This window comes from Nelumbo lutea, chromosome 2 (assembly GCF_056320005.1).
Source record: "Nelumbo lutea isolate HS-2025 chromosome 2, American lotus-T2T, whole genome shotgun sequence".
Taxonomy (NCBI): Eukaryota; Viridiplantae; Streptophyta; class Magnoliopsida; order Proteales; family Nelumbonaceae; genus Nelumbo; species Nelumbo lutea.
The window spans coordinates 32,771,015-32,790,691 of record NC_142685.1 but is presented as its reverse complement, the minus strand read 5'-3'; the positions used below and the strand labels follow the sequence as shown (position 1 = coordinate 32,790,691).

General features: G+C 39.8%; 1 protein-coding gene across 1 annotated transcript in view; it reads right to left on the bottom strand.

Moving 5' to 3' along the window:
• Positions 1 to 19,677, bottom strand: part of NRPC1 (nuclear RNA polymerase C1) — a 95,009-nt gene that overhangs the window by 28,182 nt on the left and 47,150 nt on the right. Inside the window, exons 17-18 of the mRNA XM_088972286.1 lie at positions 17,879 to 18,070; positions 94 to 192 (exon numbers count right to left, since the gene is read on the bottom strand). Coding sequence (XP_088828412.1) covers positions 94 to 192; positions 17,879 to 18,070 — 291 coding nt within the window. The remainder of the gene's footprint in view (positions 1 to 93; positions 193 to 17,878; positions 18,071 to 19,677) is intronic.

Here is a 19,677-nt window from a genome sequence, read left to right as displayed (position 1 = left end):
GAAAAAAAGATGAAACAAAGCTAAAAAACAGAAATGACAAACCAAATGATTGGTAATGCACATGCCTATTTAAACAGACAAAATCAACCATACCGCTGTATCTACAAGACCTTCACGCCCTCCCATTGTATGGAAGAAAAACTCAGTTGCTGTCAAACCAGTGTAGAAAGAATTAGCAACAAAGCCTTTAGCCTGCAACAAGGAAATCATATCCCCCCTTCAGTTCTCCATGGCTATATAACATGCAAGTTTAGTGGACATTCAGGATTAACAATATTTGGAATATGAGCTGTGGTCGTTTTGTTAAATGATAAAGAAACGTTGCATTACGCACATTCAGATCAACAGAATAACTGAGGAATCTTCTACAACAACAAAGAAAAATAAGAGTACATGTATTTCTCATATCATATTCAAAATACAGATCACATGCCTATCTCTGATAATTAAGTACTGTTGTCACATAAATACATCATTCTGTGATATAAGGTTCTGTTTTTCTAGACATTTCATTTCTCATTATAAATAAGCTTACTATTTAAAGTGCAAAATGATGTAACGTAAGGGGCCATTATGTAACAATGGATATAGCATTAAATAGAGTGAAATGGAAAAAGTGCAAAATAGGATTCGTGCTGTCACCTACAAACAAAATACATCAGTTAAAAACTGAGAACTAACCAACAAAGTCTTGAAACTATACCGAACAATCCAAATTAGAATACAGCCAAAGCCCCTGACTTAAGCCCCCCGCCCCCACCTCCCCAAAGACCAAAACCTGGCAATCCACCCCACCTGAGCAGCCTCCTTCACAAAAAAACAAAAAATAAATAAATAACCAAAAATAGACACCCCAAGCCTTCCACAGTTGAATTAAGAAACCACTTTCTTTTTGCTTGAAAGCTCTTTTTGTCTTCTTAATCCTCTTGCTAACTCCCAAGGTTTGAATTGTCGGAAATATTGTAAAAGTTATAGATATGGTGGAAACATTGTAAAATGTGCAAAATATAGAATGTTATTTTATGAAATGATAAAAGAAGCATAGACACACCTTTTAAAATTATTATCTTATTCTAAATCATTAAACAAAGCTAAGAAACTAAGGTTATACATAAAAGAATATATTCTAAAGTCTTTTTGAGAAGATCTTCTTGTAGCTTTAACAGTCAAAAGACGCATTGAATTTTTGACATAAGACCTGGGCAGCCCGAGACTGTTTGGCAGACGCGTGTCTTTCCGTTCATCGCTTTGGGTCTTTCTGCGCAAGATTAAAACGCGAAAGACGCGAGAAGCTTCATTTGGAGCTTCCCGAAAATCAGCCCAAAATGGGCTTCGGGTGTCTTTTCGGCACCTTGTCTTTTGGTGGCTAGATCTTCCGCATGCCAAATGGAAATAGACCGATTTTCAGTCTTCCTGACTTGTAAATAGCCGAAAGACCGCATGGAAAGACACGCCAAACGAGCCCTAAGTTAAAGCAAAATTTGAACTCATAGAAAATGTAAATGGTTGTAATATAGATTAACCAAATAATCTATTACACAAACAAAAACTAATATTTAACTTTATATTTGAAATGAATATTGAGTTAGCTCAAAGTGGTAACCATATAAGTTAGGTGGACAATAACTTGCAAATTCACATACCTACAATATTGTTACCAAATTATGTTATAATACATTCTCTTGTACTGCACATAGTATCGGTAGTGTTCAATGGAGAAAATATCAATTCTAGTAAAACTTCATGTTGTTACCCATGGAAGTGGAAATGGAAGTATGTCATGGAAACTCTCTCTTGCACTCCACATACTGTTGGTAGTGTTCATTGGGGAAATGTTGATTCCAGTAAAATTTCGTGTCACTACCCATGGAAATGGAAATATGTTGTGGAACTATTAGGGAAATTAAGGACATTTTAAACCATGCTGACTCCAACCCCAAATAAACCCCCGTTCAGTCTAGCAAACACCTTCGAAACTGTTACAGACCTATTAAACTTTTGGTGCCTAAATCTTTTTTTTTTTTTTGCCTTCGGTGGTGCTTAAATCCTTTAACAGCGTTAGGAGGACCTTCACAATTCTTCCTTTCCCCATGAAACTCATTAATCCTTTCAAGCTCTAAGACTTCATTCTTCTCAAACATTCGCAAAGGCCTTGCTTCACTCTGAAGTCTGTCATTCTTCTCCACCTCTACCTCTGTAGAGGCAACACCAGAACTCAAAATGACCTTCTTGCTAATCTTCAATAAATCCACCATAGTTTTCTTTCACTTCAATAAATGCTTTCCTTGCAAAATCCTCTCCACCCAAGAAAAATAAGCCCAGCACTATACTTACCTCCACCTCTTTGTTAATAACCATTTCCAGTTCCAGACAGCTTTCCTTTCAACTTCATGATTCTCACCCAGCATAAACGCTTCTTCCTTCTCTTCATTTCCCATCTCCAAACCTTCCTTGAGAGGTTTCGTTCTATATTTCTTTTTCTTTGGTAGACCTTTGTACCATTAATCCCATTCCCTTCATTTCCCCTCCCTCCGCTTCTTTATTAAATCCATCCTTTTCCTGCTCCTCCCCTGAACTATCCTCATCACGATTTGCTGCCTTCTTTTGAAATCCTCTCCTCCCCTTCCCTTTCCTTGCCTTCCAATCAGTGTTTTAAAAAGTGTGGGACACATACACCTCGTCTAGGTGAGGTGTTCCAAAAATGCTCTGAGGAGTACACCTCAGGTGCAAGAGGTGTGTTAGTGGTGTTTGTGAAGGGGTATTTTGGTCTTTGTACTTGTTGAGAATGTTGATGTGTACTGTTATGTTAGTTCGAGTGCCTCTTACTTAAATAAGGGCACTTAAGTCTTTTCCAGTAAGTTAATAATATAATAACAAGTCTGGCTGAATCTAGGGATAACTTTTTTCTCTAATTTGAACTAGACCTTCTCTCTTTTCTTCCTTCTTCTTTCCTCTCCTACTTCTTGTTGTTTACTTTACTTTAAAGTTAACAAACAAGACAGAATTCTAGGGTAGGTCGAACTTCAACATGGTATCAGAGCAACATTAAACAAATCAGACTTGCTAGAATTCTGTTTTCTGCGCATTCGAACTAGGGTTTCTCTTGGGTTTCTCAGTTGTGAGTTGGAGATTGCGAAAAGGGCTGAAAAGGAGTGATCGCCCTCTTCCCTTGGAGGTTCCTATGCCTCTGGTTGCGTCGTTGGTGATTGGTTGCTGTGGTTTCTAAGCCCTAATTAGAGCTGGTATGTGTGGTGCAGTGGTGTCTCATTCCTTCGTGTGGTTGGCCTTCAGGGGATGAGGTAAAGTTTTTTTTATGCATATTTTCTGTTATGGAATACATGAGAGGTGTAGTACAGTTCGTATGATGGGTTTTCAGATTGCAGTATGCTAGGGTTTATGCTAGGGTTTATTCTGGTTTGTGTGTGATTCGAAGGGCAATAGTGTCTACTTAATGGTGAAACTCCCGGTAGTTGTGGATTAGGGTTTGTGGTGTTACAAGTGTGGTTTTCAGCATTTAATATTGCTGAAATCAGTGTGCAGATTTCAGTGAGTAGGGTTTGTGGTGTTGCAGTTGTCAGCATTTAATATTGCTGAAATCAGTGTGCAGATTTCGATGAGTAGGGTTTGTGGTGTTGCAGTTTTCAGCATTTATTATTGTTGAAATTAGTGTGCAGATTTCGGTGAAGTGTTTGTGTGTAGTGTGCAGTGTGTAGTGCTCAGAATTCAGTGATAAGGGAGTTCGGCAATGGTAGATAACAGTGATAGTAAACCTAGTGTCATGATATCTACTGACTACCTGAATGTCCAAATGACCTCCATTAAAGTGAATGGAGAGAATTATGTCCCTTGGGCCAAGTCTGTAGGGGTTTTTCTGAAGGCGACGAAGAAAGTGAAGCACATAAGAGAGGAGAAACCCCACGCTAACTCTCAGGAGTATGAAGACTGGGAACAGGAAGATGCACAGATCATCACATGGTTGTGGAACAGTATGGAATCTAGAATCAGTGTGAACTTCATGTTTCTTAACATAGCCAAAGAGGTGTGGGATCATGCTAAGAAACTGTATTCAGGTCAAGATAATACCACTAGGGTATATCAACTGTATCAGGAATACTTCAATCTGCAACGGGGAAATCAGAGCCTTAAGGAGTACAATGCCAGTGTGAGAAATATCCGTAATGAGTTCAACAGCAACAGCGAGAGCAGCTTGATGTGACACGGTTTCTGGTGAGGCTGAAGTCTGAGTATGAACCAGTACGAGCCCAGATACTAGAGGGATATGCTCTTCCATCTTTAAAGGTGTTTGCTCGTCTTCGGAGGGCTTCCATTGGATCTATGGATTCTAATGTCTCAGATAAATCGGCATTTGCAGTGTCGAGAGGTCGAGGTGGCAGAAGTGGGGCTCGAGGAGCCCAGCCCGGCAGGGGTGGTAGTGGTGGATCTACACATATCCGTGGTGGTGGTCGTACTGGAGGCAGAGATTCAGGGGGAGCTCGTGGTAGAGGACGTGGCTCGAGTCCACGGAGGTGTACTCATTGTGGTTTGGATGGACATACTATTAATTACTGCTATGACTTACATGGTCCTCCCTCGACGTGGGCCAACCATGCCATGACTAGTGACACCAATTTCAGCTCTAGACAGGAGAACCGATCAGTTGACCCAATGCCTTCTACTCCCTCAGATGGTCCAGGCAAGGAGATGGTGAGTGTTCCTCGGGATGAGTATAAAAGTTTTGTTCAATCCAAGTCGCAGCAGAACACAACTACCTTTGCACACTCAAGTATGGCTTGTTTGGCATCCACACCCAACCCCTGGACTATTGACTTTGGAGCCTCCGATCACATGACGGGAACTCCAGGTGTGTTTTATATGTACCTAAGCTTCAATTTAATCTTATGTCCGTTAGTAAGTTGACCAAGTCCCTTAAGTGCTCCATCACATTTTACCCCTCTATGTGTGTTTTTTAGGATCTCAAGACGGGGATGAAGATTGGTGGAGGGCATGAAGCCGGTGGACTGTATTATCTTGATGGTGGTGGACGAACGTCAACGGCCCTTCAGTCATCCATTTCTCCTCTCCAGTGGCATTGTAGATTTGGTCATCCTTCGCTAAAAGTGTTGCAGTCCTTAGTTCCTTCATTGAGTCAACTTTCTGTTTTAGATTGTGAGTCATGTCAATTTGGGAAACACCATCATGTTCCCTTTCGTTCTAGGGCCGATAACCGTGTGTCGAGTCTTTTTTCTTTAATTCATTCAGATGTTTGGGGTCCTTATAAAGTGATGTCATATAATGGATACAAATATTTTGTTATTTTTGTTGATGACTGTTCAAGAATGACGTGGCTCTATTTAATGAAAGAAAGAAGTGAATTATTTGCCATCTTCCAGAAATTTTATGCTGAGATCCACAATCAATTTGGCATTCACATCAAAATTTTCCATCCTAATAATGGTCGTGAATACTTGTCTTCATATTTTCAAGAATACTTGGACCAACATGGCATTATACACCAAACTTCATGTACCTACACTCCACAACAAAATGGGGTTGCTGAGAGAAAGAACCGACATCTTGTAGAAACGACACGCTCCCTCATGCACCACATGAATGCTCCCAAAACCTTTTGGAGCAATGCAATGCTCACATCTTGTTTCTTAATTAATCGGATGCCCACGTCTATTCTTGATGGTTGTTCTCCTTTTAGTGTCTTATTCCCCAACATGTCTCCGTTTCCGCTTTCTCCTCGGGTATTTGGGTGTGTCTGCTTCGTTCATAATCTGGGTCCTGGGACTGACAAGTTAGATGCACATTCCCTGAAGTGTATCTTCCTTGGCTATTCCCGAACTCAGAAAGGGTACAAGTGTTATCGTCCCAGTTCTCGTTGTTCCTTGGTATGTGCTGATGTTACATTCTTCGAGTCTACTCCGTTCTTCGTGGGGTCTGGTGATGCTACTTCCTCCATATCACCACCTCCTCTTCCTCTTCCTGTGGCTGATCCACCTCCTCTGGTTATAGTCATGCCTATGTCCTTGCCTCCGGTGCCACCGTCTGTTGACCGTCCACCCATCCGTCACGTGTATACACATCGTCCGCGTGTACTGGCTGCGGTTCCTCTGGCTTCATCACCGTCGACAGATCCAGCTCCAACTTCGACACCAGCCTCCAACCTTGATCTTCCTATTGCCTTCCGGAAAGGTAAACATACCTGCACCCTTCACCCTATTTCCAATTTTGTTTCACTTACTCACCTCTCTGCCTCCCATCGCCAGTTCATCTCTTTGTTATCCTCCGTGGTTGTTCCTAAGGATGTCCAGGAAGCCCTTACATCTTCAGAGTGGTGTCGTGCTATGGAAGAAGAGCTCTCTGCTCTACATCATAATCACACTTGGGACCTCACCGCTCCTCCTCCTAGGAAGCAGGCTGTCGGTTGTAAGTGGGTGTATAGTGTTAAGTACTTGCCAGATTGTCGTGTTGAGCGCCTGAAGAAGCGGCTGGTTGCTAAAGGGTACTCTCAAACCTATGACATTGACTACATAGAGACAGATTGGGTCAGTTCGTGTCGTCATCTCCCTTGCAACTATGTATGATTGGCCTTTACATCAACTAGATATAAAAAATGCCTTTTTGCATGGTGATTTGCTCGAGGATGTCTACATGGAGCAACCACCAGGGTTTGTTGCTCAGGGGGAGGATGGTAAGATATGCAGACTTAAGAAGGCTATATATGGACTTAAACAGTCCCCTCGAGCATGGTTTGGTAGGTTCAGTGAGGTGATCAAGAAGTTTGGTATGAAACAGTGCCAAGTTAATCACTCTGTCTTCAGTCTTAACTCTTCGGCAGGCAAAACAATATTGGTGGTGTATGTGGATGATATCGTTGTGACTAGGAATGATAAAATGGGCATTGACAGATTGAAGGCATTCCTACATGAACACTTTCAAACAAAGGACCTTGGCAAGTTGAAATACTTTTTGGGCATAGAGGTAGCAAGATCTAAGCATGGCATTAATTTGTATCAGAGGAAATATGTGCTTGATTTACTGGAAGAAACAGGGTTGTTGGGTACTAAACCAACTGAGACACCTATGGAAATAAATACAAGGCTGAGCAGTGATATAGGTGAAGTATTTGAAGACCCTGACAGATACCAACGACTTGTAGGCAAACTAAACTATCTAACCATTACTCGACCAGATATTTCATTTGCGGTTAGTGTGGTGAGTCAGTTCATGCAGAAACCTTTGGTCTCACATTGGAATGCAGTGATAAGGATTGTGAGGTATCTGAAAGGAGCTCTTGGTCGTGGTTTGCTGTACAAGAGTGGTGGAAAACTGGTAATAGAAAGGTACACCGATGCTGATTGGGCAGGTTCTATGTCTGATAGACGATCTACCACATGCTATTGCACCTTTCTGGGGGGTAACCTGGTAACGTGGAAAAGTAAGAAGCAAATAGTTGTGGCAAGAAGCAGTGCAAAAGCAGAATATAGGGCCATGGCACATACTGCTTGTGAATTAGTGTGGCTAAGGAACCTTCTACAGGAGATAGGATATGACATCAGTACTCCAATGAAGCTCTATTTTGACAATTAGGCAGCGATTCATATCTCTTCCAATCCGGTGTTTCATGAAAGAACCAAGCACATCGAAGTTGACTGTCATTTTGTGAGAGAAAAGGTGCTGAATGGAGTGATAGAAACTGCATATGTTAGTACGGGAAATCAGTGGGCAGACTTGTTTACAAAAGGTTTGAGTCGGGGGAGAATGGACTACATATGTAACAAGCTGGGACTATATGATATATACTCACCAGCTTGAGGGGGAGTGTTAGTGGTGTTAGTGAAGGGGTATTTCAGTCTTTGTACATGTTGAGAATGTTGATGTGTACTGTTATGTTAGTTCGAGTGCCTCTTACTTAAATAAGGGCACTTAAGTCTTTTCCAATAAGTTAATAATATAATAACAGGTCTAGCCGACTCTAGGGATAACTTTTTTCTCTAATTCGAACCAGACCTTCTCTCTTTTCTTCCTTCTTGCTGTTTACTTTACTTTACAGTCAACGAACAAGACAGAATTCTAGGGCAGGTCAAACTTCAACAAGGTGTATTCCTCGTATGCCTTTTTCATGAGGCATGCTAGAGGCATATGCCTCATGCACCTCACCCACACACCAAACAAAAAGAGAGAATAAAAAAAGAAAGAAAGAAAGAAAAAATAAGTGTTAGTGTTAACTGTACAGGGGTAGTTTAGTCTTTCTATTTATGTTTAAGCTGATGAGTAATGTTTATGTCAAGTGATGTGTCCCATACTAAAGTAGGAGCATAATAGTCTTTTGATTTATTTAATAGAAACATATAAAAATAACCTGGCCGACTAGAGAGAGTGACTTTTCTCTCTTGCTCAAACCAGTTTTCTCCTTCTCCTTTCTTTTCTTCTCTTCTTCTCTTCTTCTCTCTTCTATCTCCTCTAATCTTCCTCTAATTCTAACAGAATTTTAGTGCAGGTCTGAACTTTATTATGGTATCAGAGCCACTGTGACAAAATCAGATCTGCCCGGAATTCTGTTCTATTGCCATTCAGCCTAGGGTTTTATAGTTTTCTTCATCATCCGTTGGAGATAAGGAAAAGGGCTGAAAAGGAGTGATCGCCCTTTTCCTTTGGAGGTTTTCAGGCCTCCTGTCAGTGGTTTAGTGGGTGTTTGTGGTGGTTTGTAGGAAGCCCTCTAATTGATGGTACAAAGGGGGCTGTTTCAGGTGGTGCAGTGGACAGTCGAGTGTCAGGTTGGTTTTTAGTGATCAAATAGGTGGGGACATATGTTTGCTTCAGTGTAATACGAGCGGTTGGTGAGTTGCTAGTGCTATGGTATGTATTCAGGTAGTTGTGCGATAGTTTTGTGGTGCTGAAGTGAAGAAATCAGCGACAGGTATTGCTGAAAATTGTGACTGTAGGTGGTTTTATTAGTGTGCAGTGTGGTGAAAAGTGAATTAGAAGTTTGATATACGAAAAAAATGAAGTCAGATATGGGGGACAGTAGTGAACACTAATCTAGTGTTATGGTTCCCACCGACTACCAAAATGTTCAGATGACTTCTATCAAGTTGAATGGGGAGAATTATGTGCCTTGGGCGAAATTTGTAGAGGTCTTTCTTAGAGCTAAGAAGAAAGTGAAGCATGTAAGAGCCTCCTGCTGACTCTCAGGAGTATAGTGATTGGGAACAAGAAGATGTACAGATTATGACCTAGTTATGTAATAGTATGGAACCCAAGATCAGTGTGAATTTTATATTCCTAGATACCGCCAAGGAGATTTGGGACCATGCCAAGAAATTGTACTCAGGAGTACGTTAATCTACAACAGGGTAACCAGTCTTGAGGGGTACTATGCTAGCATGAGGAACTTTCGTAATGTGTACCATCCCCTCACTTCTGATGTTAAGATTCAACAACAACAGAGAGAACAACTAGATGTGCCCAAATTTTTAGTAGGGCTGAAATAGAAGAGGTGTTTGACTGTCTTTGGAGGATTTTTGTTGGGCCCACAGAGAATTATAATATCTCTAACAGGTTTGCCTTTTGCAGTGACGAGAGGGGGAGGTCGTGGTGTTAGAGGTGGAGCTTGGGGAGTTCAGCCCGGTCGTAGAGTTAGTAGTGGAGCCATGTATAGTCGCGGTGGTGGACATGTTGAAGGTTGAGATTCAGGGGGAGCTCGCGGTAGAGGACGTAGTAATGGCCCGAGGAGGTGTACAAATTGTGGTATGGAAGGGTAGTTCAAGACAAGATATCCAACAAGATGATCAGAAGCCTTCTACATCTACGGATGTCTTAAGGAAGGAGATGATGACTGTCCCACGTGATGAGTACGAGCAATTTATCTAGGTCACCTCTCAACAGAATACAACTACTCTTGCACATTCAGTTATGGATTGTCTAGAATCCAAACCCATCTCCTGGATTATCAACTCTAGAGCTTTGTGTTTTCCTCCCTTTCACAATGCTTCGCATCACATTTTGTTACCCTTGCTAATGGTTCCACATCCTCCATTTGTGGTGTTGGTAATGTTGGCATAGACCCTTTATCCTTGTCCTCACTTTTGTATGCTCCCAAATTACGTTTTAATCTTATGTCTGTTAGTAAGCTACCCAAGTCTCTTAATTGCTCTATCACCTTTTACCCCTCTTCTTGTGTTTTTTAGGATCTCGAGACGAGGATGAAGATTGGTGGAGGGCATGAAGCTGGTGGATTGTATTATCTTGATGGTGGTGGTGGTTCGTCAACAGCTCTTCAAACGTCTCTTTCTCCTCTTTAGTGGCATTGTAGACTTGGTCATCCATTGCTTGAAGCACTGAAGTCACTTATTCCGTCGTTGAGTCGTCCTTTTGTTTTGAATTGTAAGTCGTGTCAGTTGGGGAAACATCATCTTGTACCTTTTAGTCTTAGGGTTGATAATCGTATGTCGAGTCCTTTTTCTTTAGTTCATTTAGATATTTGGGGTCCAAATAAAAGTGTCATACAATGGTTACAAATACTTTGTTATTTTTGTTGATAATTATTCAAGGATCGCGTGGCTTTACCTAATGAAAGGAGTGAATTGTTTTCCATTTTCCAAAAATTTAATGCTAAAATTAGCAACCAATTTGGTGTACACATTAAGATTCTTTGTTTTGATAATGGTCGTGAATACTTTTATACACCATTTTAAAAGTATTTGGAACAACATGGCATTATCCATCAAACTCCATGTACTTACATCTTGTTTCCTCATTAGCCGGATGCTCACGCCCATCCTTGAAGGTCATTCTCCTTTCACCACTTTGTTTCCCACCTTGTCTCCTTTTCCACTTACTCCCAAGGTTTTTGGGTGCGTATGTTTTTTTCATAATCTTGGACCTAGAGTGGACAATTTAGATGCACAACCCACCAAGTATATCTTCCTTGGCTATTCCCGAACCTAGAAAGGGTATAATTTCATTCATAATTTGTTCTGTTTTTCCTAGGTCTAGTGATGTCTCTTCTTCTTCCTCACCTCCCCCTCCTCTTCTAGTTCATGTTGAGGACCCCATCCCACTTGTTCCGGTTGTGACTACCTCCAGTGCAACTTCCTATTGAACGGCCACCCATCCACCAAGTGTATACGGATCAATGACATGTACTAGCTCCTCCAATTATGTTTCTATATCTCACCTTTCTACTTCCCATCGTCAATTTGTTTCTCTATTGTCTTCTATTTTGGTCCCTACAGATGTCCAGGAAGCCCTTGCCTCTCCAGGGTGGCGCCATGCAAAGGAAGAAGAACTCTCAGCTTTAACTCATAATCACACATGGGATCTCACCACGCTCCCTCCTGGAAAGCTTGATTGGTTGCAAAAGGCTATTCCCAGACATATGGTATTGACTACACAAAGACATTCTCTCCTGTTGCTAAAATTGGTCCCGTTTGTGTTTTGATATCTCTAGCTACTATGTATGATTGGCCTCTGTTTCAATTTGACATCAAGAATGCCTTTTTACAAGGTGAACTCCTTGAGGAGGTCTATATGGAGCAACCATCGTGGTTTGTTGCTCAGGGGGAGGATGGTAAGGTGTACAGACTAGAGAAGGCCATTTATGGACTTAAGTGGTCCCCTCGTGTGTGGTTTGGTAGATTCAGTGAAGTGATAAAGAAGTTTGTATGAAACAGTGTCAGGTTGATCACTCAGTATTCAGCCATGATTCGCATGCTAGGAAGATCTTACTAGTGGTATATGTAGATGATATTGTCATTACTGGCAGCGATAGATTAGGGATTGATAGGCTAAAGACCTTTCTGCAAGAGCACTTTCAAACAAAGGACCTTGGTAAATTAAAATATTTCTTGGGGATAGAAGTAGCAAGGTCTAATCAATGGTATTAATTTGTGCCAGAGGAAGTATGTTCTTGATTTGTTGGAGGAGACATGATTGTTAGGTTCCAAACCGGTTGAAACACCTATGGAACCAAATACCAAGTTGAGTAGTGATATGGGTGAAGAGTTTGAAGATCCTGGAAGGTACAGGCAGTTGGTGGATAAGCTAAACTACCTAACCATTACTCGGCCAGATATATTTCATTTGTAGTTAATGTGGTGAGCCAGTTTATGCAGAAAGCTCAGGTTTCAAATTGGGATTCAGTTCTAAGGATTATAAGGTATTTGAAGGGAGCTCCTGGTCGTAGCTTGATATACAAGAGTAGAGGAAATCTTGAAATAGAAGGATACACCAATGCTGATTGGGCTGGTTCTGTATCTGATAGAAGGTCCACTACGGTTATTGTACTTTCCTTGGGGGTAATTTGGTAACATGGAAAAGTAAGAAGTAGACAGTTGTGGCAAAAAGCAGTGCAGAAGCTAAATATAGAGTCATGGCACATACCACTTGTGAAGTGTGGTTGAAAAATCCTCTACAAGAGATGGGATATTAGACTGACACTCCAATGAAGCTTTATTGTGACAACCGAACTACAGTCCACATCTCTTCTAATCCAGTGTTTCATGAGAGAACAAAGCATATAGAAGTTGGTTGTCACTTTGAGAGAGAGAAGGTGCTTAATGGAGTTTTGGATACTGCATATGTTAACATAGGAAGTCGAGTTGGGGAAGAGTGGACTACATATGTAACAAGCGGGGACTATATGATATATATTCACTAGCTTGAGAGAGAGTGTTAGTGTCAACTGTATAGGGCTAGTTTAGTCTTTCTATTTATGTTTAAGCTGATGGGTAATGTTTATGTTAAGCGATGTGTCCCATACTTAAAGTAGGGACATAATAGTCTTTTGTTTTATTTACTAGAAACATATAAATATAACCTGGCCGACTAGAGAGAGTGAATTTTCTCTCTTGTTCGAACCAGTTTTCTCCTCCTTTCATTTCTTCTCTTCTCTTCTTCACTCTTCTATCTCCTCTAATCTTCCTCTAATTCTAACAGAATTCTAGTGAAGGTCTGAACTTTATCAGAAAGGAATGGAAAAGAAAGGGAAGGGAAAGACAAAGAAAGAAAGAGAAGAACGAAAGAGAAAAAAGAAGAGAAGGGGAAAGAAAAAGTAAAAAAGATTTCTATTAAAAATAGAGAAAAAAGAGATCATCCTTCCTCCTCCGTCACCTCCTCCTTTCTCCCCATTCCCCTCCTCTAAAGGAGGCTTATGCCTCATTGTGTTCGGGAGGCTTATGCCTCTTACGCTCTGAACAACACTGCCTATAGGTAGTGGAACACCTTGTTTCATGCCTCCACATTTTAAAACATTGCTTCTAATTTTTCCGTATCTTCCTCCCTTTCGTCTACAAGGACCAAACCAGATCCTTCCTTGTTTTCTTTACCAAACCAGTGACTCATCAAACCCTTCAACTACTTCCCTTTTGTTCTCATCCTCCTCCACTCCTTGAAGACCAGCTATGAAATTCTTTTCGGAATTAAGTCCCACTTCCACCCATCAAGCTCTGATCGAAGAAGAAAATGATGGACCAAAAGTAATGTCTATCATTGCCCCTCCCTTACCGTCATCTTTGGGTTTCATCATAAAAGGCCCAATCGAACCAAATGACTTATCTCCCATATGTGCACTAAGAGTATCACACACAATGTCTTGATCCAGTTCCACAGCCCAACTTGACTCATTAACCCAACCCAACCTTTTCTACTCCACTGCTCTCTTAGAGGGACAGAGAGGAACAGAGAGAGACAGAGAGAGGATCGAGTACCTCTCTTCCTCCTCCCCTTTCTTCCATTCTCTTCTCTTCCTTCTAATCTTTTTCGGAACTCCTCTTTCTTCTTTTCTTTCTTTTTTATTCTAATTTTCAGAAATAGTGCTGGTGTGATTTGAAACTTAGTATTAGAGCAGGTTCCCATCTTCTTCAATTTCTTCTTTTAGGCCCATACATAATGTGTATGGAGAACTGATTGGATGATTGATTAGTAGCTTATACATCCCAGCTTGGGACTTGAAGCGAAGTTTTTTTATCCTCTTTGAGATCGATCCAAATTGGAAAGGGTTTTGGAATCCCTGGTAGGATGGCAGGACTTTTTCTCCTTCCCACGAGTTGCTGGTCCTATAAAACCCTAGTTTTGGGTGGTTGAGGAGCACTTTTAGCTTCAAGTCAGTGATTCTTGATTAGTAGTGTCTTATTTTGATTTTCATTGGCTTTCGTCCAGTCAATAAAGCAAATTGGAGGTGAGAAAAAAATATCCCACATGCTTTGGGTATGGCATGGAGGGTCTAGGAAAACACTGCTAGGAGTAGTAACCACAGTAAGTTGGATGGAACAAATTATTTGCCATGGTCTCAGACTATAAAGATTCAAGTATGCAGTAGAGGGAAATGAGAGTACATCACTAGGAGCAAGAAGAAACCTACAAAGATGACCCTACCTATGAATAGTGGATGTAGGAAAATTACACAATAGTAGGCTGGTTAGTAAATTCCATGCAACCTCATATTAGACAACACTACCTGTGGATGGATAGTGTGAACGAGGTGTAGGATAGTGTCATGGAGACCTATTCCCAAAAATGAATGTTGCTAGAGCCTACAAACTAAAGAATGATGTGAACAATCTAAGACAAGGGGAGAAGAAATTAATTGTTTAACTCCATGCTAAAATCTCTTTGGCAGAATATTGACTTGCTGGAGACTGTTGTGTGGGGGAACATCTTGCAGCCACCAAGGCTGAATATGGTCGAACAATCACTTACTTGGATCTACAGCTATAACAACTACTCCTTCAGAGACCAGTTCCTCTTCTGCTTATCCGCATACATGTATTTATGACACTACAAATCATGCTACTATTTCAGGTAATCAAAATATCCCTTGGATAATAGACTCCAGTGCTTTTCAACATATGACCAATGGTTTACATTTATTCACTACCTACCAACTTCTATTTAGTCGAGACAAAATATCCCTTGCAAATGACTCTTTTGCCCCTACCATAGACAAGGGAGACATGAAATCTCAAAAGGTGTACCTAAGCTTAATATTGTAGTGTAACCTTTTTCCCTTCTAATTGTATTTTTCAGGACATGAAATCTCGAAATGTGATCGAGAGTGGGCATGGGGCGAATGGGATATACCTGTTAGACATGTCTAAGTAGAGGCAAATACAGCCTCAAAGAACAACCTTTGTTTTAGACTCAACTAGTTACATTATGTTATATCATTATCTTTGGGTCATTTGTCTTTTTCTTCATTGAATCTAATATTTCAAACATTATTTAAAGGTATAAATATGTTGGGTCTACATTGTGAGTCTTGCGAGTTCTCAAAGCATTGTAAGAACTCTTATCCTACAAGTAAAAAAAGATCTACTATTCCTTTTAATATTGTTCACTCTGATGTGTGGAGGCCCTACCATTTGCCTTGTATGGATGGCTATAAATATTTCATTCTGTTTATTGATGACTTTTCATGGTATACCTAATCTATCTTAAGCACTCTCGTGTTGAGGTACCTAAACTTGTGCAAAAGTTACATGAATATATTATACTCACCTAATTTGATACCCGTATAAAAATATTCCAATCAAACAATGTTAATGAATATTTTGAGGCACAAGGTGCAAATTTTCACCAAAGCTCTTGTCTCGAGGCACAAGGTGCAAATTTTCAAAAAATGCAAAAACAATGCCCAAATTTTCAAAAAATGCAAAAAATTAAAAAGATACACTAATTATAATATAAATAAAAATATAAACTTTAATTTAAAATAAATATCTTAAAAAACCCATTATGTAAAATTAAAATAAATAAACATAACATATAAAGTGTATTTGTTAGAGGCACAAGGGGGCAGGAACTACAAGTATATTCTAGAAGGAGAAGAAGGCCACCTCAGCATAAGGAAGACAGTACAAAGACAGCTGGAGTTAACCGAATCAAACAAGTTCACAAGCTGTTATAATTCTGTTGTAAATCAGTTACATTAAAGGCATGATTGAATAAAAATACAGAGGTGTACTTACAATAAAGGAATAATAAGAAGATTTGATCTCTTTCTCTTTTCACTCTCACTTTCCCCTTTCTGGAGGTTATCCTCCCTCGAAGAGGATCTAAGTTGGGCAGTTATCCAACAGTATTGAAATGAAATGTATTACTTCAAATAGCTAATGTGATGTAAAACACCTTGCATTCTTAAGACCCTAACATAGATTTGTAGTGGGCCTTCTTTATGGGCCTTGATACTTATTCTTTTTTATGTTCTTTGAGACAGACGCCCAACTAGGGCCTTGATACTTATTCAGCACATATTTAATCAAATAGAGGGGCAGAGTGAGGATTGATTAACTCTCTTCCTTTTCCCCTTTCTTCCATTCTCTTCTCTTCTTTGTCCTAATTTTCAGAATTAGTGCTGGTGTGATTTGCAAGTAGCACCATTGCCAAACCATTCTCCCTAATCTTCACAATAATCTTACTTTTGGTTCTGAACTCCTCAAACCACAAGCTCTTGGCTTAGATTAGTTGACTATTTATAATAAACTTTTGTCCTAGTTAGAGTCTAATTGTTGAAGTCTGCATACAAGTAGGAGTTCAAGTCTAGTAGGAATTTATTTGTGTTTTATTGTTCCTATAAATGGAGCCAAATATTCTTGCTTCGTCTACTATTTTCTCTTTTTTATTTCCTTATTAATACTTGTTGCTGGATCCTACGTAGTGTATGGGGATTTTTTGTTTTGCTAATTCTTCTTTCCCTTTGAATGCAGGTGGATAGAAATGGTTTTCATTACTATGAGATGGAACAAATGCAAAGAATTTTAAAGAAAGAGCCAAGCCTTCGATGCGGTAATTGAAAGCATAACAATTAAAATGGTAATTGGATAAAAACTTCAGATTGCTTTCCAATATGCTCAAAAAAATAATATTATTATAAATATGATAAAATACCATGGCCTCAACCACGGTGAGAAACATTATTCATGTGGAATGGTCCCTCCCCCCCCCCCCCCCCAGCCTCCTAATTTTATCAAGTTAAACTCTAAATGAGTGTAGCATGGGGAACCCCAAGGAATCATGGTTATTGGAATTTTAGGAAGAGCACTTAGAGTTTCTCAGGCCTGACCTCGCCTGCACCCAGGGCCTGATAATATATGTCCGGGTCCAAGCCAAGCATCAGGGCTTATCTGCAAAAGTAATATAAAAAAAAAAAAACTATTTTTTTGAAAAGATAGAAATTTTTAAGTCTAAGTATATATTCAAAACTATATATACATGGGCCAGGCCAGACCGAGCAATACAGGCCTGGGCAGGTGGTATGACATGAGGGGCATTTGGGCCAAATCAAGACCACTTGTTCACTGAATATCAAAAAAGGATACTTGTTCATTTTAGACTAATTGATAATATCGAAATAATTCAATGACACTATAATAATTGACTTCAACAGCCATTTAGAGGAGATTAAGAGGCATTGAGGCACTTGATACTTCTTTGTTTTATTATTTGTCGGGAGATGGGTTTACATTGTAATTTTCTACCTGATGAAAATCTTTCTATTTTAGGTGGTCTGTAGGTGGACCACTTTTTCAAGTGGATGGTGTTTAACATTGCATATGTCAACTAAACAGGATAGAATACAGAACAGCATTCATGTAGCTGATCCTATAAAGTTGGGACAAGGCTTAGATGATTTTGATGATGGTTTGTAGGTGGACAACTTCCATACCACACGTCAACATTTTTTCTAGTTTAATAGAGTTTTCAATCTACCAATCAAAAAGATAAGAACTGGTAATATAACATATCTTTTATCTTCTGAGATTCCTAGGCTATGACTAAATCGAAGTATCATGAAAAGGTGCACGTGAGTATGTACTTCACAAGCATGAGTGAAATTTGAAATAGAAAGAAATATACAACACATTTAACTTACAGCAGGTGTTTTTGATTTTCTAGGGAAGTGAGGAAGACTTCGATCTATAAATCCATTAGGAGCACGGCGACCCCCAACTGACTGCTGACCGACACATGCAATCATCTGACTAATATTGATAGGAGAACCTTTCGATCCGCACTGTGACATAATCAAAGGGCTATTCCTCCAATGAAGCTCTTGCATGCAAACCTGATAAGCAAAGAAAAATAAAGAAAAGTAATATTGTGCCAGAGTGCAATGCACCCCAATTACTAATAAAGTAGATTTGTTAATAACTGATTCGTTCTTAAGGAGGAAATTAATTAAAAAAAGGATAGCCATTATTGTAGAGGTGTAAAGTGTGTATAACTAACTTCTTATCAAAATAACTAAAAAAATTGGAGTATAAATTAGATTTAGCACGCAGAGGCAAAAGATAAAGGGGCCAGTTAGAGTTATTTCCCACATGATCTCTCTTGTCATATGGAAGATTGTCGTGGTCACTGGAGATGATAGGACTGATCATCACTTGAATATCAGTGAAGAGATGTGGAATCAACTAAAATGGTAGTTATCTCTTCACTCCCATGTTTTACACATAGACCATTACCCAATTAATGCCATCTGTATAAAGTAACAAACTTTGATTAGTGAAAGGTTTTTCCTTCTTTTCTTTTCCTTATTATCCAAGACACTGATGTCCATTCAGTCGATAAAATTATGTAGAGGAGACCTACTACTCTTTAGTAATCTTTGGGTGTACCTTTTTATTACCAAAATAGTAGGGGTATTTTGGTTATTTTACATGTTGCATGTGGAATCCACCCTTACATGTCTCTTCCTATCTTTGCATTTTCATCATTATTTCCCAGTGTAAAATGTATGTAGATGTAGATATACCCCGTAGATTCGTTCTGCTTCAGCCTCAAAGATCACCCCACTCCTTTTCTTCCACAAGACCAAAACACTAACAAAGGGGGTTACCTTCCATTAAATTATCCTTCTATTCTAGGCCATTGCTGTATCATCTGAAAGGGACATAGGTGAGTTGCAATCAACCTTGAAAAAGGAAAAAAGGAACTGGCAACCCAGAATCAACAAACAAATGGAAGCAGTCTTTCCCTAGATCCACAACATGAACCTGTTTTTCCCCTCTTTTCTTTATGGTAAAGTTTTAACATTTACAAATGGGAAAAATAATAAATCAGGCAAAAAGAAAGGGCCCCATTAAGGACCCAACCTAAAACCAAAACATATAACCAACATCCCAACAACACAAAAATACAAAACCAAAACTTAAGTTGCTTGCTTTCTGCTCCTGCCACCCTCCCTTTTCCCCCATTCTCCTTGTCAACCTGCAAGTTCATTTGGATTGCAGAGATTTATTCTCTGGTCACTGATAGAACTTCCCCTTTGGAACTCTCAAATTCCACTTTGGAACTACTAGTGAGATTGCAGAGATTTTTCTTCCTCTCTCTTTCTCTAGTCACTGATAGAACTTCCCCTCTGGAACTCTCGAATTCCCTCTGGATATACATCTCTCCATCCCTATCTTCCAGACACTGAAAATATCACCCTGGCAAACTCCTCCACACTCAAAAAGAAAACGCCGAATGCTTTTCTATTTTCTACTTGGATCTCACATTCCACCAACTGCTCTAGGGTAATAGATTTATCATCATATAAACATTGTTGATCCTGAGATCATCAGGCCCACATTCTTCAACTTCAGCTCCCACACCCCGGATTCCTCATAACCTTCAATCCAGGAGCATCGACTCTGTCCTCCCCCACCAGAATCTGCTTTCCAACCTGAA